General features: G+C 43.3%; 2 protein-coding genes and 1 pseudogene across 3 annotated transcripts in view; 1 reads left to right on the top strand and 2 right to left on the bottom strand.

The window, feature by feature from the left end:
- The window catches only part of LOC107507102 (SLX4 interacting protein), a 171297-nt gene extending 160431 nt beyond the window's left edge, over positions 1-10866 (top strand). The window contains exons 8-9 of the mRNA XM_016138102.2: positions 4436-4539; positions 5985-10866. Coding sequence (XP_015993588.2) covers positions 4436-4539; positions 5985-6702 — 822 coding nt within the window. The 3' untranslated portion in view covers positions 6703-10866. The remainder of the gene's footprint in view (positions 1-4435; positions 4540-5984) is intronic.
- A 9234-nt stretch (positions 10867-20100) lies between these two features.
- JAG1 (jagged canonical Notch ligand 1) overlaps positions 20101-24961 on the bottom strand; it is a 35825-nt gene continuing 30964 nt past the window's right edge. Inside the window, exons 22-26 of one of the 2 annotated variants that reach the window (XM_016138108.2) lie at positions 24372-24481; positions 24043-24276; positions 23727-23858; positions 23162-23312; positions 20101-22360 (exon numbers count right to left, since the gene is read on the bottom strand). In XM_016138108.2, coding sequence (XP_015993594.1) covers positions 21903-22360; positions 23162-23312; positions 23727-23858; positions 24043-24276; positions 24372-24481 — 1085 coding nt within the window. In that variant the 3' untranslated portion in view covers positions 20101-21902. Of the gene's footprint in view, positions 22361-23161; positions 23328-23726; positions 23859-24042; positions 24277-24371; positions 24482-24961 lie in introns of both variants that reach the window. The other variant, XM_016138107.2, reaches the window with a different exon arrangement.
- Positions 23524-23642, bottom strand: LOC118610442 (annotated as a pseudogene).

The raw sequence follows: 24961 nt of genomic DNA on the forward strand, positions 1-24961 counted from the left end.
TTCCTTTTACTTTTTTAACAGGTCAGTATAAAATTTAAAGTTATATGCATGGCTCATGATATATTTCTACTGGAGAGTTCTAGTCTCCACTATGTTCTTGAACCCATCCCTGGCAGGCTTGGGTCCCAGCACTTCACCAGAAACACCTTTTGTTGATCAGTTTTCACTTCTAACCAGTCAACAGCATTTGACACAGTTGTCACTTTCAGTGAAGCACTTTCTTCTCTTGCCCCCAGGGATGTCATGTTATCTTAATTTTTCTCTTCTCTCCCTGATGGTTTCTTCACAGTCTCCTTTCCTGAATCCTCCTCATTCTCAACTTCTTTTTTCTCATCCAAACTCACTCCCTAGAGGAGCTCATCCTGAGAGATACCTTTAAATGCCATCTCTGTGGACTTCCCAGCTTTGTGTCTGCAGCCCAGACAACTCTCTTCCTATAACCTGTATCTTAACTGCCTGCTCAGTGTCTCCATTTGGATATCTAGGAGGTAAGTTTGCATACCTAAAATTGGTATATTGGTTCTACTTTCCCAAGCTTGTCCCTTCCCCTGTACTTCTTATATTGGTAAAGGATCACTTCCTTCATCTAGTTATTTAAACCATAAATCTTGGAGTTAGCCTTGACTTTTCTCTCCCTCTCACCTCTTATCAGTCAGTCCATCAGCACATCCTTTTGGGTCCCCCTTCAAATTATATTTCCAATCTAACCACTTATCCCCCCACCACATCCCCCAAGGCCTGTCGTCTCTGAGTTGTCTATTGCAGTAACCTCCTCACTGGTCTCCCTGCTTCCACCTTGTCCTTCTGCTATACCCAAGGTGATTCTTTTCTAATGTCAAGTCACTTTTCTTCCTGGAAACTTCCAAAGGCCCAACATTCTCCTTAGAATAAAATGTGCCACCCTTATAAAAGCCATGCCTAATTTGCCCCCACACACCAATACACACACAGACTTCTTGCCTGTTCAATGACCCCTTCTTGCATTATTTTCCTGTTCCTCCCCGCCTTACAGCACACGCTGTCCTCAGAGCCTCAGTGTTTTTGCTTCTTCCCACCTGAAATGCTTTTCCCCATATGCTCACGTGGCTTGTTCTCCACTCAGGTCTCTGAGTGAGTTTTACTTGTTACCTAACCACAGCCTTCCCTGACCATCATATATATAAAACAACCCCCATGACCTTTTAGAGGTTTATTTTTCCTTATAACGTTATTGCCACCTGACACATTATATTTTTGTTTGTTTCTTGTCTTCCCCATTGGGATGGAGTCTTCATGAGAGCAAGGATGATTTCTGTGGGTTCACATCCTTTTCCACAAGATTCTTGAATAACACCCGGCAAAGAGTTCAGTGTTGGCTGATTGATTCCGCTGGACTGGGCTCAGTTGTCATTTCCATGCCACTTTAGAGCAGAAGTTCCTTAACTCTGCTGCATATCAGAATCACTGGAGCCCCAGCTGTATGTTACAGACTCCTCAAGGAGATTATAAACTCAAAAGCAGAGGCTTTTCATGTCTTTTTAGGCCAACTTCTCTCCCCATCCCTCATTAATCCAAGAGCGTTCTGTTCAAAAATAGCACTCAATAGTCACTATGAAGTAAACACCTTGATTTATCAACAATTTCAACTTGCCTTTGTAACTTGAATATCAACCAGTATTTCTTTTTTTTCTTTGGTGCTAAGTAAAGTTTTCGTATTTGTAGATTTGAAAAAGACATGATATAAAATATATACTAAAGTTAGTAATCATTGTTTTACATGAATTTATGTTTTCATTGCAAGAGGCTTAGAAAATAGTCATGTATATGCAAGACATCGGAGCACATTTAATGAACCAGTATACTTTCAACCAGTATTTCAGTCCAGCTCATTCTCTGACTAGAGGCAGGAAACAAGTCTCAGTTGCCCAGTTCATTCTGGCCAGGGCTCTCTTTGCAGTTCTTTCTCTCCAGGATTTAAAATGTATTTCCCAAGTCAGACCAGACAGCATTGAGGTAATATCATTCATCCTACTTGAGTTCTTACCTGCTCAGCCTCCCTCTTAGACCTTAGGCATGTGCTATGGCTATTCTCAACCTCAGCATGGCTCCCTGGTCCCCAGAGCATCCCCAGGGATGGGGACACGGCCTGATCACTTGTCTGGGAGCCTGCCCGGGCTGCTCAGGCTCCCTAGATTAGACTCCTTCTGGGGCTGGTGGCCTTGCTCTACTTCTGTTTTTTTTTTTTTTTCCTGGAACTCATCTGTCTAGACACTCTTTACAGGTGGAAAGTTTTAAAACTAAAATCTTTAAAGAATTGCCAAAAATAAAAATAAATAGAGTTCCCATGGCAGGGGACTAACTCTAGATTTTGGATGGCCAAATGGTAGCTTTTCTAATTATGTTGGGTTTATCTGTATCTTTGCAGAAGATGTCAAGGCAGAATTTAAAAAGGGGTAGTGTTGTCCATGTACAACCAAGAGGCACTTGAAACCTCAGCAGACACTACACATTATCTGCATCTGAGAGTTTTACCTCTATATAAGCCATGGATTGCATTTCGATGCCTGATGTGAAAAGCCATCAGTAATCAGGACAACTCCCTTGGGAAATCCTGTTTCCAGGTGATAGCTGCTTCCTCTGGAATACTTGTTGGGGGCGGGGGCAGCCCTTGGGCTGCGATTTAGTAACAAAGGGGAATGAATTGACCCTAGAAATGTAAGAAGGAGAGCTTTCTAATAAGATCTGACAGTTCAAGAGTTGAAAGAGTCTAATCTCTTTTTTTTTCCTGCCCACCCAGTCTTCATACAAATGTAAATATGCCTCCTTCAACAAATTGCCAAATGTGGTTTTAATTTGTAGGCAGGAGACTCTGCTTTGCCTCTTTCTTTTCTTTCTTTCTTTCTTTCTTTCTTTCTTTCTTTCTTTCTTTCTTTCTTTCTTTCTTTCCATGAGGTTTACACTTTTTGAACTGGACATTTCCTTCTGTCACTATGTCACTTTTTCTGTTGTCCTTTTTCTTCCAAGGATATTCTCCCTCATTGTTTGTTGTCACAGGAATTTGGGATGACAGTCAATTGTCCTGTTTCTTAAAGAAGTTTTTGAAGTTCCCATAGGAAATACATAATGCTCTTTAAACTAAGTTTAAAAATAAATAAATAAGGGCAGCGATTGAATCCAGTATGAGATTCGAAGTGTCACTGTCACGGCATCCTACTTTTTGTGGCCTCCGCAGTATCCATTGTTGTTATTTATGACCCTGACTGCCTTCCATTGTGGACTTCTTCCAGCCTTGGGGAATTTACATCATTCCTCATAGCAAAAGGCTTTCTGGTTCCCACAGAGTTGTTCAAAGCCTGACTCATGCTCCTTATGTTAATTGTTCAGCTCTGAAAATACAGCATTTATAGGGTGTGGTTGTGAGGGGGAAATCTACTGTACTTATAGGGCATGTTTAGAAATGTTTCACACATAAATCTCAATCTCTCTCAATCTTTTTCATTTAACTTTTAAAGTGTAGCTCTTTTGGATCAACTAGTAAGTCTTGGGGAGGGGGAAGGAACATCAAAATGCAGTATAATCCAATGAACTTGTAATATTCTGTTCATTGACTTTAAAACTGATATAGGTCATAACCAGATATGACATTGGTCCAGGTCTGAACCCCACAGGCAGGGTTAGGGAGAGCTACAGGCTAGTACTGAGCGGGGGAGGGCGGCGAGTGATGAGACAAAGCTCATACATCGGCCTGTGGGAGATGGAAGCATCATACTGATGGCTGCCATCTACCAGGCTCCCTGGGGCTGTCGTTAATTCTACTGTAAGTTTAAGGATAGGTACCCTTAGACCTGTGATTTCTGAATTATTTAAAACCATGGTAATGCTATTAGTTTAAGGGAAAAAAATGTCCCAGTTTTTTAGCAGCCAAGAATTACAAGCTCAGTTTTCAAGGTACCGATATTTAAAGGCTTAACTCTCAATGCAGTCTTGAGTATTCCAAAAGCCATATTCTGTATTTTTGTAACCAAAGAAAATGTGGGCAATTCTTAGGATAGTCAGGGTAGAGACCACCGCATGACATGGTCTCTCTGGAAGATCAAAGCTCGCAAACATGCTGCTGCCTGGCACTGTGATTCTGGGTTTCGTCACAATTGAGGCCTGAGAAATATCAGACATTGGCCAAGAGTTCGCAGATGGTTCGGAATCAACATCCTTTCCATCACAGCCTCGTATGTTTGTGGCGTATGTTAATGTATGAAGTGTGTGGGCTGAGAGTTCAAAAGAAGTAACAATTTATCAGAAGTTCTAGATTTAAAAAAAAATCAAAATAGCCTAATACTAAGCAGTTGCATCTAGGCCTCACAAAAATTAATGTGTTCACTGGGGCATCTAGAGTATAACTGTTTTTTCTCATGTTCAGCTAATACATTTCTTGTTGAATCTTTGTTATCTTTTGGAGGAGACAGAAAGGCCTCTCCATGGAGCGTCTGATTATTTTGCTGAGTGTGCGGAGAGTCCACTTCCTCCCGGTACAAAGCTCAAGAGAAATGCTTTCAAAGAAACGTAGGTCCAACGTGTTTCCTTTTTCTCAGTTCTGTCTATATATGTGGCTACATCATGTGAAGTCTAGAATTCAGCAAGAACGCATGGGACTTAATCACAAAGCCCCCTCTGGCACTGAGCCTGCCCTAAGTCACACACTTGCTCTTCCACCTTCTTGACTCTGTTCTTTTGCTTTCTGGACAACAGAAATCAAGTCCTTGCTTCACAGGTGTGTCGCAGAGTAATTAATTACAAGCGCTTTGAAGATGAAAAGCACCTGTCAGTGGTATGTTTCATACAACTTTCGAAATGACTAGACAGATCTAAAAAAATACATTCCTTTCCTAAAATACTTGTTTCAACCCTAACATAATTATGATGATCCTTGTGCCCCTGATAGCAACAGTGAAAATGTGAATAAATATATATATATTTATAAATATAAATATAAATAAATAAATATATATATTTATAAATATAAATATATAAATAAATAAATATGTATATATATATATATATTTCCAGACTAAATATTTCAGCTTCACTGTTTTCAGTTTGGTGGTCTAAGAAATGTCTTGCCATTCTCAAGCCTGAAAATATATGTTGGAGTCAAAGTCTCTAGTCTCTAAATTTTGTCCGTGCAGATTTTATCCTGCCCTTCAATGTGAATTTTACCATCAGAGTGAAGTTTGCATTGTCTGTTGTATGCACTGTAAAAAAGGCATGTGAGAGTGTGTGTGTATATGTGTGTGTGTATACATACATACACACTCTCTTGTGTTTGCCATGATTCTTTCCTTACTCTCTGGAATTTTTTCTTTCATACTCTCTGGAATTTTTTCCAGGACATTTCAAGTTGTATTAACTGCATTCTAATTCTAATGGTAATGAACAAGCCTGCCACCGGCTAAATGGTGTTTATATTTGAGTAATACCTTGTAATGGCCTGAGAGAAATTTCGGAAGATACTTTGCTTACAAATTGAAATCATGTGTGTGTGCGCATATGCATATACAAGCATGTTCTTGTATGCATACACACATAGGCATGTAAACACAGCCTCTGCTTTAGATGTGTTCGAGCAGGTACTTCTGGGGGGGGGGGGGCGGGAATCAATGTATCAAATGTAGACAATACTGACTCTTAACGTCTGAAATAAACATCTGTCTGCCTAAGATAAAATATGAATTCTAAACTCCACTGATAACTCAGTGATCAATAAACAGTGTATCCTGGTGTGTCTTAATGTATTGGGAAACGTGAAGGCTATTGCTTGATCCAGTCTGCATTCAAACATGCAATTGTGGGTTTTTCTAGATTTGCCAGGAAGATAGGGAAAAGGGAGAGTAGTGTGTGCCTTCTTTTTTCAGGTGTAGGAAATGTGGTAAGGGGAATTTGGAGGAAACTATGCCATTACAGCTTAACAAAACAAAACAAAGAAATCTTTTTTTGTTTGTTTGTTTTAGTGTGAAAAGAGCTGAAACAAAAAGCAGCATCTTGAGCAAATCACAGAGCAGCAGAAACATGAGAACGTGTAGTGACTCAGTGATTGCAGAGAATGCAGTGAGAAGGGGTGGCACTCAAGCTTCATCCAGTCCACCATCGGAGTCCATGGGACAAGCGAAGGATTACATAAAGGCAGCTGGGAGCCACTGGGGGCTTACTGTTCAAAAGCTGGAAAATGTTCATCAGACCCAGCCAGAAGACACTAGCAGCCAGCAAAAACCTCATCCTGGGGAGTGGTTAGACACAGGGCTTCTAAGCAGGAGCCCTGTCTGGAGCTGTGAGTCAGCATCACCAGGTCCAAAACAAAGTCCACGAGGGGCCAGAAAACAGCAGAAGCGCAGGAACTGCGGCTCTGTGGAAGACTTCGACCACCACAAGAGAGTGTCTCTTGGAAGTGATCGATTAGTCTCGAGAGAAATAATAGTAGAAAAAGGCAAAGCTGTCAGGGTTTTACCAACTTTAGAGCTGTCAGATCCGGGGTTACTTTTGAAACAAGATTTGGCAAAAACCGTGTCTAATGAAGAGTTGCATGTTTTGGAAAATCTCTCCTCCAGACATCTTATGAAAAATAAGCCAGGGCAGGCAGAGCAAACCGGCTCAGCCACAAACACTGAAAGATTAGTTCCAATTCAGGGCAGCCCAACCAAGAAGAGGAAGAAGTACGAAAGAGGCCACTAACTTACTAAAGAGGATTGCAAAGTTGTGGTTGGGGATATAGTGGCCAAATCTGTGAAAAATGAGAAGTGTGTATAGATGCTGTGATTTCAAAGGAATTAGAAGGATTATTTTAAATAGAAAATATAAATCCGTGTTAGGGTTAGCTTTCAAAGCGGTGAACTCCAGGAGCCTATATGCTTATCCTAACAACATTGCTACTTTCTCATCATACTTTATAACTGTCTTTAGAAAAATTTTTTAATGATAAACGTCCATTCACATTATCAAGGATAGCACCATTCATGAAGAATTATAAGAAGAAATTGACCATGTGCCTCCTTGTATAGACTGTGCGTTGGGCAACATAAAGACAGTGCCACAGTTCAGTTCTGGGGGTATGATTTATCCTGCCCCTCAGTCTGACTAGGGCAGCAGTGAAGGATAGGCCAGCGGTTCTCATCATCTAGTCCTACACCAACATCATTGTCTGAAAATGTTAAAAATGCCTGTCTTGGGCCTCACACCAGATCTACTGAGTGAGAAACTGGGTGATTCTAAAACATGCTCAAGTTCAAGAACTACCATCTAATTGGAGACTCCTTAGTGTTTATTTCCTCCGGCCTGGCTACCCATGGCCTCCAGTTCATCAGCTTGGGCCCACATGTGGACACGTGCACCCTTTAGTTCCCTCAAACTTGTAAAGCACCTGGTTTTAGTGTATGAGTCACTCTGTTCCCAGGTTCTTAAGGGTGACAGCCATAGCACCCAGTGAGCTGTCACTTACCCTATGAATTGCAGGACGTTTGCATATAGTTTGGCCAAGCATTAGGGGAAGACATGGGAGACATTTGTTCCTGCTTGTAGTTCCTGTCCCTGTCTTCACCTTTAAGATTTTGATTAGGTTCAAGATGGACCAGAACCCAAGGGGAGCTCAGTGGCTGGAGTTTCCAGTTTTCCATTTGGAAGGCTTCACAGGCAGTTAAAATTTCAAAACAGGAGCCTAGTTTTACAATATCACCCACTAATGTCTCAAGTGGGCTTGCTGAAATGTTATGTAGTGAATCATCGCAAAGACTTATTTTGGATAGACACCTACTGAGGACTTTCTTAACTCAGTTGCATTCTAAAATAAGGAAGAAACCATCTTCAAAGGCAACCCATCAAATATATCTTTTTTTCTGCTCAACACTGGGTGGTCCTTTGAAGTAGTGCCTCCCTAGTAACAAGGAAAATCAAGTATATTCCCAAAAGTGTTGGAGTTAGCAGAAAAAATAACCCAGAAAAAGCCCAACGAAATAACAGAATATGGAAACAGTGTAAGTTCATGCTTAAGACTAATGAGTGGTTTGTCCCAGCTCATTCTGTCTTTCCCCGTGTCTTCTTTCCCCATTTGTGTTGTAAGGTAAGACACGTTAAGAAGCAACCACGTTTCGTGGCATTATTTTAGGTCATGAAATTCAGTCTTGGTCACCACACTTGGCCATGGATGTAGATGCTTTTCCTTTGATGATCCAAACCTTGCCTGGAAACCTGACCTTTCTTGTGGTCCCAGCCTGGGAACATGGCCTCTGCTCACTGGTATCTTTTCCTCTTCCCTCCCAGCTTTTCTCCTGCTCCCAGCTGATTCCAAACAAAGGATTCTATAGGATTAGAGGGAGCCCAACAGAGTACAAAATGCAATGGAGCAGATCCTCTTCATCCAGTATGGGTGGACTGTACGGAATAGAAACCTAAGGGAATGGTAGAACATCGAGTTCCATGGCTCATCGTGGGCTCCTCAGAGTGATCCATGTTTTAGGTGTGCTCTTCATGAAGACAGGACCACAGTGTGCCACTGAATTCTTACACAGAAACAATTATTGGAACAGTTTAAACAGAGGAGGCACAAATAATATAAGCTGAAAAACAATAAGCTCCCTGGAAGAATAAATAAACAATAAAGAGTAAATAAACAATAAGTTCCCAGGCTAGAATAAAAAAGACAGCTATTCCAGAACAATCGCTGCTGCCTGCCACAGAACTAGAAGATGTTTGAACTGGAGGCACTAGAAAAAGTTTTTATCGAGAAGTTTTTATTTCATTAGCTAACCTGGGCCAATGATTAAAGCCTATTCTTGTCCTTTTAATGATGTAAGAAAAGTCTTAGCTTTAGAGTACGGTGTGTTTGTGGAAATAACAATTACTGTGATCTAAGAGGCAAAATAGTACCATTGGTTACGGATTGATACAGCCTCACAGCCATCACGGACACCGGATTTTAACAGGATTAACAGACAAAATGGCTCTTTGCTTCCATGCACTACGGCATGTGTTTGAGGAATTTTGCCTTTAAGCATTTTCCTTCCACGTGTCTGAAACACCCCTGGATCTCTTGTTATTTGAGTGGTTGTGTGATTCTTTGGATATTTGGAAGTGCAAAGGGGAAAATGGCCACTAGGACTTTTTGTTGCTTATTAGGTGGGAAATGAAGAGTTCTCTACTGCTGGGAGTGGCATGTGTTTTGATATTTTTAATCACCTTAGTAATTCAGCATCTGAAAACCTGAGATGCTATCTATTCTTGGTTCAAAAAAATAAGTTCTTCAATCACTTACTTAAAACCCCAAATTAAATGTATACTCTGATGCTTGGAAGAAATGCAGACCCAGTTTGATTAATGTTATAACTTTGAACACCTTAACTTTCTCAGTGTCGTGGCTTCTAAGTTATCTCGATGTGCTTGCAAACAACTTTTTGATAGGTTGGTGCTGGGTCTTGCTTTGTTAGGTTATTTTATGTCTGAAATGTCTGACAACGGTCAGTGTGATTTTTCTTACACATTTTTCTTTTTTTGCCACTGGAGGTTAATTGTCATCCAGATATGCATATAAATTGCTAACTACAAAGGAGCAAAGTTTAGGGAGAGGAGTAAGTGCTGCAGCTTTTTTGTTCACTCATTTTGATATGAAAGAAGTAGGAAAATGTATTTCATTTTTATAAAAAGCAACCTTCACGAAAACCCTCTATTTTGCATTATGGAGAATGTAACTTGTCTCTGAATGGGATATCTCAAGATATATCTTGGGGACAACAATGGAATCACAGTTAATTGTTTGCTTTTGATGTCCTATTTGGATTTTAGCATGAATTGTTGTGCATATCAGTGGCCTTTGATTTCAGAAAGAGCCTGGTGAAAACAGAGCACTTAAGGGAAGGAAACTTGCTGTGCCCAAGAGAGTGGCTGGGATCACAGTATTGCCTCTTCCCAGTTTCCTTGAGTTCTTTCTTGGCAGGCCCCACTGTAATGTTTCCACCAAATTCTAGTGAGTGGCCTTCCTTTTGAGGTAACAAATGGCTTTCCTAAGAGCCAAAAGTTCTCTATTCGGCATGCTATGACTTGAATATGGAAGTCATTTTCAATTCCCTTTTTTTCGCTTCCGAGGAAATGTCCATGCTTGGTTTGTTAAGACAAACCAAGAGAGCTCATTCCTTGTTACTGAAACACTAATGAATTGAAACACGTTGGAGCAAGTAAAAAATCAAAATTAAGCCGATTCTGTTAAATGGTTTAAAGCCTGCCTTAGTACAAAATAAATTAAGCATTGTAAAATGAAGTTAATTCAGCTAATTACTCAAGACAGGAGTCTAACCTTACATATCGTTGGTATTAGAATTTAATGATATAATTAGATTCTCAGAAGTCTGCAGAACTCCCTCTAATTTGGTTTCTTTCTTTATTTAGCCAGACAAGGAACAAATATATATCACTGTATAGCATAACAGGGAACTTGAGTGGTGAAATTATTGCCTTTAATTGTGGAGAACTACTCAGAACTGGGCTTCAAATTACATTCAAATAAGTTTTATTATGCAGCATATCATCATGTGTTACCTTATAATTGTCATTACAGTTACTTAACAAAAATTGTAATTCTTTAATTAAACAAAACCCAATAAAACCACACATTCGACCCCAAAGCATCTGATCAGGCAACTGTAGGTGTGGGTTTGACAGATCCCTAAAATAACTTTCTTCCATCAAGTTAGAAAGCCAAACACTAATCACCAGGAGAGCGCCCTTTCCAGTTGGCCGTGTCCTCTCATTTATTTAAATTATTTAAATAGTTGTGCATGCCTAGGAGATGAAAGTAGTATGTGGTGGAAATGAGCCTGTTTTATGAATAAAAAGTAAAACTTTTAAAAATTAGTGTGCATCACTTTTCTTCAAAACAAGGGAATTAACCCCAAGGAATATACATCTAAAATGCCCTTTTCCGAACATGCTATTTAAAATTATATTCTATTTATTAAGAGACTTGTTCTCCTTGAAGCAATTCCGAGGGTTCGAATACCGAGGTAAAATATTCAGAGGGGCTCTGCGTTTGAACCATAGGTCCTAAAGATTTAGATTTGAAAAACCCTGTGTGGGATGTTATGATTAAATTGGCCTGTAAAGTTTTGGGGTGGTCTTCACTATGCAGTTATGTTCCCACTTCTGCTCCCAATTGTGAGCTAAGATAGACCCCTCTCGTGAGGGGTTAAAGAATGCGACCTTGATTCCTTTCCAGAGAATCTTAACGTTTCCCAAGTGGATTCATTTCCATTTTCTAAGCAGATCTAGTCCTTATTCACCACTGAATGCAGTCCCGTGCTGGCTCTTTCTCTACACCACCATTCACGACAGAATTCCAAGCCTGTCTGGTTGCTTATAAATGTATTTTCCCTCAGGTCCTGTTCATAATTTTTCAGAAGCATTTCAATGTCAGATTGGAATAATACATTTGAGTAACTGCGTGAAATGCCGAGAACCAACTACTGCAATTGATGAAGCAAAACCCATTTCTTCGTGTTTTGGTCAGGGCGGCGCACCATATGGCTTAGCCCACAGGAAGGATGCCCCGGACCCGGACTAGGGGTCTGGAGTCTAAACGATGGCATGGCGCTGCAAGCTGCAAGCCCTGCGTCCAGGCCTCTGCTTGTGTGTTTTGGGACAAGCCATTTATATCCCTAGCCTCAATTTCTTCATTTGTCAAATAAAATTATCTCTAATATTTTAAGTGCCACCTTGGCCCTGTAGAATCTTGAGGTAAACAGACCACTCCAATGTGTTAATTTCTCCATCTATTTAAAAACCGGTTCTGGATACTGGCCCACACATCGGAATTACCTGGGTAGCTTCTAGTTAAATCAGAATCCTTGAATACGGACTGTTGGCAGTTTTAAAAGATCCTCAGATAATGATTCTTATGAGAAACCACAGTTGGGAACTGTTGTTTAAAAACATAGGGTATGTGTGTTTAAATACCGGATGTTAAAAGAGGGAAGGTCTGCCAAGAACTGAGGATCCTTTAGGGGAGGGGCTTTCTGCAAATCAGAAGTGTACCTACTTTACTAATGGAAAAGGCTTTGGTGATAAGGTATCAATAAGCATACATTTTAATCATACAAAGAGACGTGTTTTGTGTTCTCCTTAAGGCCCGACAGTCAGTAATTCCTCTTTAGACCCGGCACAGCTTTGTCTTCGGCAGCCCTGAGAAATTGTTACCCTCGTACAGAAGATGAGTTTTTAAAGCACCTAAATAATTGTCTGGGGTTTGCCTTTGATCCATGATCATTAATATCATTAATAAGCTCTCGAAAAGTGCATGAGAATCTCAAGTTCACATTTGGCAGAGCAGTAGAAGAGTGAATGCTTTTAAAATAGTTTGGCTCAGAAAGCGCATCTGAAATAACCCTGTGGGAAAATCAGGAGAATTTCTCATCCTCCGAAGGATTACCTAGGATGAGATGCTGACCTTGTATTTTAAGTTCGGTTACATTTCTTAAAACCTCATTCATTACCCAGCCTGATTTATATTAGGGGGTGAAGTAGGCTGTGGGAGGGGATTCTGGTATAGTTTCATGTTTGCCTTTTGTTTTCTCCGTGGTTCCCAAAAGATAATAATGTATATATTTCTTAAAAAAGCAAAACAACAATAACAACAAAAAACCCAGCTTTTTCACGAGATTTACAACAGCTTTTCTCAGAAATGAGAGCTGAAGAATTCTCTCCTCTTCGGGCTTCTAAGGCGACCAAGCCCCAGAAGGCCGAGTGCGCACAGGGTGAGCAGAGCGCTGACCTCTGCCGGGGGAGAGGTCAGTTCAGCACACAAGACTCAAAAGGGAGGAAGAAAAAGCTGTTCCTCAGCAGGGAGTTTGACTTGCTTTAGGGCAGAAGAGCTTTTATAAATAAGTTCCCAGTCTCCCACGCCCTCTCGCCGGCTCTTCTGTTACTAGCCCCGTCTCTGTACTTAGACACACACACACACACACACACACACACACACACACACACACACACAGACACGCAAACACACAGACATACAGACACACACACACACACAGACTCACTGACGGATACACACAACTCTTAATTCCACTCACTCCCTCACAACCCTCTCCCCACCTGCCCCTGAAACTGCAGACCCTTCTGCGGAGGAGGCAGGAGATGGATTGACGGGGAATTTTTCTAGGCCCAGTGGCTCTTAAGGCCTCTTTGGTTCCTCCTCAACATGCTCAGCTGGTGAGAAGAATGCAGAGGGCTCGTTCCCAAACCCACTGTGGGTGCCTGAGGGGATTAATACCAGCCATCCATTCCTTTTGTCAGAGGGAGAAGGTGGAACAGTAAATTAAAGCGACCTCCAGCCTTGATGTGGCAGGTTGGGCTGGGCATTTGGGATGTGTCCCAGTAGGAGGAGCCTGGAAGGACTTTCTTGTAATGATGCCAGAGTGAATCGGGGCTTGTGGAAGAGCAGCGCTGCTTCGACGTGGGTATTTCCTTTAAAATGCTTCCATGTGCCTTCTGCTCAGCTCGGTGACCATCTAGAGCAGACTGGAGACTGCATGGGCAGAGCCTGGGGCACCTGCAAAAGCACACTCAGGTAGCTCTCCAATGAAAAGTGCCTGATCAATTTGAAAGCACCTCTGGGAGGAAGAGATGCAGGAGATCTGCTGTTGGGGTTTTTATGTTGATGCTAATAAGAATCTCCAGCTGGAAGAACCTCCTGGATCTCACCTAAAATCTCCATATGAGGCTTAAAAATAAGCAGATCGTTCATCCATCTCTGAACTGTCAATATCAAATTAGCCTTGCCTTTCCTCTTAGAGACAGTATTTCTCGGTACTGGGTTATCAAATCGCTTGTTCTGGCTCCTGGTTGTAGAAACGAATTTGGCCATTGTTCCACATGTTTCTAAGGCCGAATTCGGGGTCCTGGTAGTATTTTAGAAAAGCTCGCTGAACTCGATAGAAAGCCTTTCTGCCACCTATGCATGTCCACCTAGGCTTGCTGGCCACCATAAGAAGGCAAACTTTGGAAAGAGGAGATAGTGGGAGAGAAAGTGGGGCTTGACACTTAGCCCTGTCTTGGTCCAAAGGAAGTGGCCACTGTGCAGTGAGGACAGCCAGGGAGGGAGGGAACTCCTTTATGGGGAGGGGCTGCTGGGGGTTGGAGGGGGGATTACTAAGTATCTCTGAGTTGTCCAATCCACCGAAAACCTCATCGAGAAAACAAGAGTTAAATATCACATTTCATAAGGAGAAAAAGCTGGCCCAAGTCTTTCTCTGTGTACTGGAGTCCTCCAAGGCTAGGTGCCTGAGCTTACCTTATTTGTCCTAATTTTATAAAACTATTGGGTAGGGGAAGGGGGGTATGGAAAAAAGAACTATATTCTATTATTATTTAGAGGCTTTATTAGGCCATCTACATGCATAAACCACGTAATGTTGTTGAATTTAATTGGGCACCAAGTTCATGCTTGTCTTGAAAGAGCCCTTCTGCTGCACAGGTGGGAAGCACTGAATAGATGTGGGGAAAAGCTGACGATTTGTATAGTCAAAATCAAGTATAGCACCTACACATAGGCTAATACGAGTCACTTTAGAAGAGGCCTGTGTTCGTTTGCTGTTGCTGCTTAACAAATTACCATCAACTTAGCGACTTAACAGAAATTGATTATCGAACAGTTACTGACACCTTTAAGCTGAGTCCTCTGCTTGGGTCTCACAAGACTGGGATCAAGGTATCGGCCAGCTGTATCCTCAGCTGGCGGCTCAACTAGCAAAAGATCTACTTCCAGCTCCCTCAGGTGGTTGGCAGAATTCAGTTCTAGGTTGTTAGACTTCGGGCCCCGTTGTCTGGCTGGTGGTTGACCAAGGAGTTCGCTCGGTTTCCAGAGTCTATTCTCAGGTCCCTGCCCTGTGGCCCCTTCATCCCAGTAATGGAGAAACCTCCCCTGTGCTGAATCTCTTTCATGTTTTTAATCTCTTTGACTTCTTCTTGTGCGGCCAGCCAGAAAAAAACTCTCTGCTTTTAAAGAGCTCCTTGATTAGGGCAGCTCCACTTGGATTATTTCTATATTTTAAGACTCATGTAGGACTTTATTTACGTTGACAGAATCCCTTCATAGCAGCACCTAGATCCCTGTTTTGGTGAAGGAACCAGGGGCCAAAAATCTTTGGGGGTCACCTTGGGATTCCATCTAGCACCAGACCCAGCAGCCCTTAGCACTTCTCTGACAGGGGCTCAGTATAATGGTGAGAACGGACACCATCTTTGAATTCTGACTGGATTCCTTCATCTTTCAATGGGCTCTGTATCATATTAGAGGATGCTTGAAGCAATACTGAGAGCAGCGCGCTATCTTCTTCCTGCAGCCCTTTTCATGATTACCAAGTGTCACACATTTACTATCACCATTTCACAGATGAGGAAACTGAGACACAAAGAAGTACAGAAATTTTCTCAAGTTAGTAAAGTGGCAAAGCCCACAATCCAGGTCTGTCTGACTCCAAAGCCCAGAAACTCTACTGGCAGGCCACACTTGTGTGAGCCCGATGCTGCACAGACAGAAACTACCAATACCAGGAACCGGGAAGGAAGGGCTGCGAATGGAATCGAGGAAGTCTGGCTCCAGAGTGCGTGCCCTTGACCACTGGGCACACAGGGCCTGGCGACCCTCCGGGCCTGTGTGGAGACAGACTGCCCTGGAGGAAATGTTCAGGACCTCTTCTGCTGAGTGTTGGACTGAGAACTCACAGGAAACACAGAAATAACAGGATTGTGGAAATGAGGAAAGCCCGAGGCCGAGGTGAGGCCATGCCCCCCATCCCACTCCCTCCCCATCCCCTCCCCTCCCTTTCCTTTACCTGGCAGACACAATTTCCTTAGTTTTGTGCAAACTGTTAGCTGTTTCACTTTGGTACTCTTCCCTTCTGTTTTAAGCCTTGGATTCGTTCAAAAACACTTCCCAAAACCATTCTTGCACGGCCAGAGTGAGCCCCCTGAGAGTATCTGCTTATTAATGTCCTGAACTTGGATGATTTACATTTCTGTCTCCAGGACAAGGTTTTCCAAGCAGTTCGGCGTGGGTGCCTCAGCGCATAGGAAACTTTTGTGTAATATGTAATTCTGGCCCACCTGACAACAGGTTAAAGATGACTGACAATGGGTTAAAGATGACTCCTGGGATACATTCCTAATCCCTCAGTGGGTGGGGAGAGCTTGGGAGAGCCGGCTTTTTGGGGTGTTGGGTGGAGGAAGCAGAGCCGCCCACAGGCAGTTTCAGGAACTCCCAGATCTGTCATTGCTGGCCCCACTACACACTGGACATAGTGAACCTCATCACATTCAACCTACTTGGATTTCAATATTTTTAAATACTCAGGTGATTTTTTTGCATGAAAACCTTGAAGTAGCCTGTCAGAGGAAGCAAGAATGGTTGGGAAATGTGTGATGAAGCCTAATGATAATTGCAATCGCCTGACCACTGGCCAGGACTGTCCCAAGTGCAGAGAGCAATGCTGTTGTCCTGAGAACTGTAAAGTGTGTGTGTGTGTGTGTGCATGCACACGTACATGTGTGTGCATGCACAGGGAGGGGTAGGATGTAATGGAGCTGTCGATTTCCTTTCTGAAACTCTTCTAATGATTCATTTTATAATTCTATGAAGCAGAAACTAGAAACTAAAAAGAAAATCAGAAGCTGCCCAAGAACAAAGGAAACACCTACAAAGGGACAGGGCTTAATCTTCCTTTGGTTCGAAAAACACCTATTGCTCTCAGATTTAGGAAGATGACCCTTTCTATTCAAACCCTGGAGGAGACACAGCTCTGATCCAGGAGAGTCTTTGCGGCACCCGAGTACTCATTAGGAAGCCAGCTGCGAACTTGTATTCCCCTCAGGATCATGGCGGAGCCACCCTGGCCCTGCCAGGAGAGCTTCTCTTTAAAACAAAGCTGTGCCTTTCGTGTTGCTGGCATCTGCTTTTGCTCTCTGGATAATTCAACCCTTGGGTGCTCTGGTGTGGATATTTGCAGGGGAAAGGGATGGAGTGAGGTAGGGGAGGCAGTGGGCGGGCCTCAATTCGAGTTTCTTACTGGATTTAAGAACGTTTACTCTCAAATTAATCTTCCCAACTTGCATATTACTCGTTAATACTGGACCTGTGCATAATGATACATAATTTAAGACTTGTAAAAGCTGCCTGGGATTTGAAAGAAACTCTCCAAGCCAGGAAGGTTGTGCCAGGCATGCAAGAGCAAGTAATACAGGTAGAATTTAAGTCCAAAGCAAGGCAGCCACGCCCTTTTGACACGATCTCAGAGGGTGCCACGCGGGCACGCGGGCAGGCCCCTCCGCTGCCAGGCAACGGCACCCGCAGCCCCATGAGCATCACCCAACTTGCTCGCTCTTTAACCACCACCGGGAAGCAATTGTTCAAAGGTAAATTTGTTATTTTTAATAGACCAGAAATATCTCATAGTTTTGAAGTGACACAACACGATTGCTATAATAGTGCCTAAACTTTGTTTTTAAGACTTGCGGGGCCAGAACCCCACAGAACTGCCTCCGGGCACCCTTCCTACCTCTGAATACCAAGCTGTCTGTTGGCATTGTTGGAGACTGACATAGCCTGAGCTGGGATGTTTAGCTGCTTGTGGGGTGGGAAAAAAAATCTTAAGAAAAATAATTGTTATTTTTGCAAACTATCTATTTAAAAACAGAACCTCAGGAAGCAGATTTCGGTTCCAGTGCTTGGATGAATCAGAGCTTACAAAGTATAAATACACATTAGCAGGAGGAGGCTTCCCATAACCCATGTGCTTGTCTCTTCCCAGCCCAGGAACCTCTGAACTCCTGTTTCTCATTCCCAGTAGAGGCAAGAAAGACCCACAGCCGAAACGGAAATGCTGGAACATTGCTCAGCCCAAGTTGCAAACCTCTGAAGGTCCATAAGATTTTTTTTTTCTTTAAAGGCAACCGATCTTTAGATGCACACTCAGTCACTTTTAGATAGACAAATACGTGGCATTTAGAAAGGTAGAAAGACTGCACCCTTGTTCCTTTGGCTCTTTGCTGCCTAAGAAATATTACCAAGTAAGTTAACTTTGACTCACTGACCCCTCAGATCAGCCAGTAAACATAAAGCATTTAGACCACAACTTGCTCAAGGGGCAGTGTAATTATTTTACTTAAAAATGATGTCAGGTGCAATTTAGCAACAAACTGGCTTCCAGGCTACTTAATTCAGTTTAACAAGGAGGAAAAACATTGTAATTAATGAAGAGCTTGTACTTTAGTACTTCATGCTTTAGTAGAGTTGTTCCCAAATTTTACTGTACATGAGGCAGGGAGGAAGGAGGAGGAGGGGAGAGCTCTTGAAAATAGATTCCCCAGCCCCACTTCTGTTGCATCATGGGCCAGGCCTGGGAATCTGCATTTAGGAGAACCGCTGCTTTCAAGTTATGCTTCTGATCACCACCCAGTCTCACTGGGCTTTTAGCCAGTTAATTAAGGTACACCTCTACCACTTTTCTATGCTGATTCTACTTGTATGTGTAGAATCTCAGGACAATTTCTCATCTAAAAACAAGCGGCTTGAGTTAACTGCTTGAGTTTCATGGTACATTCTAGTCAGCCAAGTTTCTGGACTGAAAGTTCTCTTCCAGGGCCTGCTTAAAGAGGGCCCAGTGTTCATGGGGAATGGGAAAGGTACTGAGTCCCTTCCCTTCCTTTTCACTTCCCTGTATCCAGGATAACCAAGGCTATCTTGCTTCAGTCCCTCTACCTGGAGAAAGGGGAAAACCATCCTTGCTTTGAGGAGCCTGATCTCGACCTTCCCACTATTGAGTTTCCTGGACAGAAGGCTCCTTAAAGTAACACATGTGAATCTTGAGATCACTTCCCTCCTGGAATAAAGAATTACAGAAGCTCGTTAAATGTTTTGTCTTGGCACAAAAGCAATTTGGCAACTACCAAAGAATTCTGGGGTCCTGCATAATCCAAGTTTATAAATCACCAGAGCAAGGTATTGCTTTAGGATGGTTTGAGTTCAGCACTGCTAAACCAGACCGTTTCCGGAGCCTTGGGCCTGTACCAGGAGAGCAAGTGTCCCTCCCTGACCCCACCTTGCAGAAACCAGCTGTTCACTGGCAGAGATTAGTGACAGAAAGTATGATTACACTAGGGCAGGGAGATGTCATGGGAATCCAGACTCGTTGGTGTCCAGGTCCTTTGTTGCCTCCCCAACATGGCAAAACACAACAATGGACTGACTCCCTCGATGCCCTGCTCATGCACAAGGAGCCGGAAATATTTAAAATCCCATTCATTGTCTACTCTTAAACAAGATGCTCATCAAAGAACACAATTCCTAGCCTGGTAGAAAAAGTTCCAGAAGAACGAAAGACATCTCCATCAGTTTTTCTTCCATTCAAAGTCTGTTGCTCCAGTCAGAATTACGCTGTGAAACTGGAGGTGGGTGGATGGCCTGAATGTCGCAGTACTGGGGGACAACTCTGGGTAGGATAAGCTTTGGTTTATTAACCAGAGGCAGGGAACTCTTGGCAATTCCAAGCAGCTGCTTGAAGCTGTCCATGTGCCTGTCACCTCGGTTTGTTCCTCACCATATAGGTGCTGGAGGAAAAGCTCCCTACTTGCTCCCAACCCATGATGTGGGGGCAGGGCCATGTTGGCCCGCAGCCCAGCAGCCATGAGAACCCCAACTCTCTTGCCCTTAACAGGTGGGAATGGCCTAAATCTGGAACCCCATGGAAGGCCAGACATCTGGTACCCCAGGTCTGCACGGCAAGACCAACAGAACACTCACTTCCTGGGAACGAGGTGATGATAGATGGGCCCTGACCCCAGAAGCACGTAACTACTACCTCCAGTACAGTAAGGAAACCAACCTGGAAGCACAAGTGTGCACAAAACCCGCGAGGATGTGGTCTATAACGACAGAGAGACATTAATATTAATCCAAGTAGTCGGGAAAAGAGAAGAAGCATTCAGTCTCCCTCTCCATCCCCCAATACCAATTCCAAGCTATTTAAAGCTCTTTTAGTGTGGTGGGCATTTCCCCCCAAGTGCTCACAAACAATTCACCTCCACGCTGCAGGCCATTGATCCAGTGGTGTTTATTCAAGCAGTATTCACACTTGCTGTTGACTGACAGGGGTATCAAGGCCCCCAAGACAGGGCTCTCACAGCTTCAGCTTCGCAGCAGCTGATGCATTTGGTGATTGAAAAGGTTCAGTTCTTGGTTCATGCCCTTTGTCAAGCACGGCCTATTTATCACCACCCGATCGTCAGAGTGGACCCAGCAGGGTGGCAGGGGCGCATGGCAGCGCCGAGCAGAACTATGTAAGCTCAGAAGAGGCCACACCGTTCCACGTTTTTATACAAAAAATTTAATAAATATTACTTTTCAAAATTTATTGCCAGGAACAACACATCAAAGATGCATTTTTATGTTCATATAACACTAATAGGACAATACAAAGTATCTGCACGGTCTCAATGGTGAACCAACGAAATTACTGTTTTATAAGCCTTTTGGATCTTAAACTTTGTAATAGCATTTTGATTTCCTCACTTAAGGCAGGCAGTGTACTCTATGGCAAATCTAAACAGTGATCTTACTGGGCATTTTATGGTTCAAGTATTCAACTAGCTTATTAGAATACTCCCTAAATGCAGTAGATAACAACAAAAATCAAACCTAGAAGTGGTTCAGTATTACATACGAATGGTGAAAAGAAATCAGAATTTACAAAATAAGATTGGTATGCTTCCAACGTCACACAATTAATTTGATATTTTTAATGATATTCAACCACTCACATTTTGGCTACGTTAAATCATAGTTCTACTTGTTCCCTTAAACTGCTGTGTAGCAGATCGCCTGCCTGTCTCTCTTCAAGTCTAAAGCAGAAAAAAAAAAAAAAAAAACAACCTGTTCTAAACTAATCCTGAAACTGCCTCAGTCAGTCCTTAAAACGTGTTTTAAAGTGATGCTATAGGAGGTGTTTTAAACATCTGATGTCGTACAAAAAAAAAAAAAAAAAATTCCACCAGTATTCCAGAAGCCCATCCTATTGTCTTAAAAATAAACCATTTTCAAACACCTTAATTTTGGCTTATAGGCAACACAGAGTAAGAAAATAAGTTCAAAAAAATAAAGCCATACACTTACAATGCTATCAAAAACCTTCAATTCTAAACACATACATATAAATAAAAAGGAATGATGTTTTAAGGCTCTTGATTATTAAGTTAATAAATCAAATATACACAGTGATTAATAAAAAAAAGAATTATTTACATAACTATACAAAATTCTACTTTTGACACATTTTTCCTCTTTAAATTCTTCATTTTACCAGCAACTGCTGACATCAAAGTCCCCCCTCCCCCAATGACGACAAAATACAATAAAAAAAATAAATAATAAACTCATTTGTGATAGTTGCTGTGGTTCTGAGCTGCAAAGGCACTTTTCAAATACAGAACTACTTGTACGTCATCATAAAACCAATATACAAAAACAACTCAAGAGTCAATAAATATAAATAAAACTATGATCCTAAGACTGCATCACCATCGGGACATCTGGCAGAAGTGGAAGCTCAAGGCCTAGGGACCGGGCCTGCTCCTGGGAGCCAATCCGAGACGTGGTGGCTGCAGGGACCATGCACCAGGGCACTTTGGACTGGTTTTTGCATAGCTGTGAGAGGCAGCCCTCGAATTCCCAGCCAACCACAGAAACTACCATTGCCAGTGTAAGCCAGCTTGTCAGAACTTAAATTAACACAGGGATTCTAAGTCAACAAGAGCCTCAGACTGGACTAGGACAGTTAAAGAACGATAGCCCCGTATGCCCTCGGACTCTACCTAGCGGCGGAGGTGGCACCTGCTGTCTGCTATACGATGTACTCCATTCGGTTTAAGCTCTGGGCGCTCTCCAGGTCTCTGTTGTCCTGTTTGTTTGTCCAGTTTGGGTGTCTGGCCGGCGTGCCGTTGGGGGGCTTCTCCTCTCTGTCTACCAGCGTGTACGCTGGCTGCTTGGCAAACCGGGCTTTCTGCTGGTGCTTGTCCATGTCATCCTCCTCCACCTCCGAGTTGTGTGTCCTTATTTTCGACATTTTGGAGTTTTTGTTCTCGTAATCCTTGATAGGGACCGTGTTGGCCCCATGCTTCTCGATGGGGTTTTTGATCTGGTTCAGCTGCTCCCTCACGTTGTTGGTGGTGTTGTCCTCGGAGGCTGAGCGGGCGTGGCTGCTGGGCTTCCGTCGCTTCCGCACACACCAGTAGAAGGCCGTCACCAAGCAACAGATCCAAGCCACAGTCAGGACAGAGCTCAGCAGAGGGACCAGGAAATCTGCAAGGCAGGCCCCAAACCAATTAACTCTGAGCAAAAGAATACCAACAGTGGTTCTCCTATCCTTAGCCCTTAAAAGGGGAACCATGGGGACAAGTCCCTTTTCACAACTGCATATTGTCAACTAACATCTTAATCAGCAGTGCTGGAACCAGGGCCCTTGGAGACCCTGGCACTACTGTCCCAGAGAGACTAAGCAGAAGAGCAGCTCCTATAGGCTCATCTGTGTGTGGCGAGAGCAGCCTCCAGCTCAGTCGAGGGGAGTCTGGCTACTTTGGCAGCTCACTGTAGGGTCTGGTTTACAGAATTATCAGAAAGCTGATCTGAGCATAACAGCTCCGATGCCCTGTGTGGTCAAAGACCCAATTTTTCACCCCGTGAGAACGAACTAAGAAGCTTGCAATCATCTACAGGGGAGTCTGGATGTGCTGCAGGGCCATCAAGCAGCCTATCAAACCAGTGTCTCACGGTGCTTAGGACAAGCTGTCACATGACACCGGAATACCAGCGCAGTTTTTGCATGCCAAAAGCATAGCGATGCTCTGCACTAGGGCTTTGCAAGGGACCCAAAAACGTGTTCTGTAGAGGCGCCTGCTCGCAAGAACACAGTTGCTGGCAGGGGAAAAAGTGTGCCCAGCACCATATGACTTTGGTCACATCAGCTGTCTTTACTTTTTTCTCACCAGTTAAATGGGGGGAGACTCTCAGGGGGGATTCCGCACCTGGTAGTTTTATTGGATGGTGTTTTGAGATCTGTTTGGCAGTCATCACAAAAAGGGGCCACTCCCACCCAACACCTACCCGTTCTGTTCTTCAGAGGACGCCTCTGAACTCTCACTTCCGCAACGGCAGCGATAAGAGAGCTGTTCCCATCACGTTTACTAACAAGGTCTATAATTTTGTCAGTGATTTCCTTGATAGGGTTTCCATCATCCCGTATGTCTTCAGCAGACTGGAAAAATAAAAACTGTCAGACTGGAGAGTTAAGGAATACTCAATAGTTGCTTTTATTCAAAGTTACTTGATAACACATGCACATCAAGCTCTCTTTTAATGTATTTGCTCCATTCTTTTTTTTTTTTTTAGGTGAGGCAACCCTTGGTTGACCTCACAGATTACAAGGACCTTGTCAGCTTACAATCCCTTATTTTTTTTATTTTTTACACCTACAGCACCTGGTCTTCCTAGGTGGTCTCCCATCCAAGTACTAACCAGGCCCAACCCTGTTTAGCTTCCGAGATCAGACAGGATCGGGCTTCTTCAGGGTAGCATGGCCGTAGACATATTTGCTCCATTCTGATACTGGCTAATATAAGTTTGCTAGCTACCTTGCAATCAAATAATTGTGAACGGATCTTATACTTACAATGGCCACATGTATTTCATTGTTTGCAGAAGGGGAAGGCTCACAGGCTATGTAGATTGAATATTCGGCAGAAACATTCTTCAAAATATTCAAATTCCTCAACTCACTGCAAACATGCTCCGTGGTAAGACCCTAGAATATTTAAAAATCCACACATGTGTAAGATACTGGAAAGAAAAAAGGCCAATGTTTCCTTGGAAGTTAAGGTACCATTCAAGCCAGGCTACAGAGAACTAGATCCCAGCTTGTGATGCTCTTGCCTTAGTATACAAGCAGCCACACACCATTCCAAAATGAAAAAGAGGTTGTTCCATACCGGGGACATCATCTCTTTGTTGAAGGTGAATGTGATGTTTGCGCAGTTATCCTGGTAATAGGCATCAGAAGTACATTTGGTCTTCACCGGCTGGAGACTGGAAGAGCGACACTCGCCCACGCCAGTGCAGGGGCGGACAAAACACTGGTCATCCAGGATGGGGATGCAGCTCTGCCCACTGGGGCAATCACTGTGCCCTTTGTGGATGAGGCAAGGTCGAGGGCCACACCAGACCTGGAGAGAGAGAGAGAGACGAGGGGGCAGCTTGGGAGATATACGCAGCAGCAATTCCAGAACTCAGGTGACCCGCAGCAGCCCTCCCATCCTACCTTGGAGCAGGCGATCCTTCCATTCAGGCACTGGCAGGTATTGCAGTCATCATCCCACTTGGCCCCATCCGGGATCACACTCCCCATGGTGATGCAAGATCTCCCTGAAACTGAAAGGCAGAGACGCGTGAGTGGAAGGACTTTCCTTTTCTCTTGATTCTTCTTTATTCCTTTCCTGTTAGGAAATGATTACACCCGTGCCCTTTGCCACATGACAACAGTTCCTTCCAAGAGAGGGGAGTGTACTTCCCTCCCTGCTGACTTTATGCATGGCCATGTGACCTACTTCGGCCAAGGCAACGCTAAGGAATATAAGCAGAGCCTCTTGTAAGCTTGCCATTTGCCAGGAAAAAGAACATGCCCCGGATGCAGCTGCTGGTTCAGGGAGGGTGAGCAGGGACAAAGAAAGGACCTGAGCTCAAACCACAGCCCGCTCTGCATGCCTATGAATACAAATAAATGCTTTCTGTAAGCCACCAAGTTTTGAGATGACTTGTTACATAGCGTGATTGCGGCAAAGGTAACTAAACAGTTACCCTGTTTTTAGGGGACCTCTCAGAGTTTCGTCTTCCCTTTGGTCCCCACTATAC

Source organism: Rousettus aegyptiacus, unplaced genomic scaffold (genome assembly GCF_014176215.1).
Source record: "Rousettus aegyptiacus isolate mRouAeg1 unplaced genomic scaffold, mRouAeg1.p scaffold_m13_p_12, whole genome shotgun sequence".
Taxonomy (NCBI): Eukaryota; Metazoa; Chordata; class Mammalia; order Chiroptera; family Pteropodidae; genus Rousettus; species Rousettus aegyptiacus.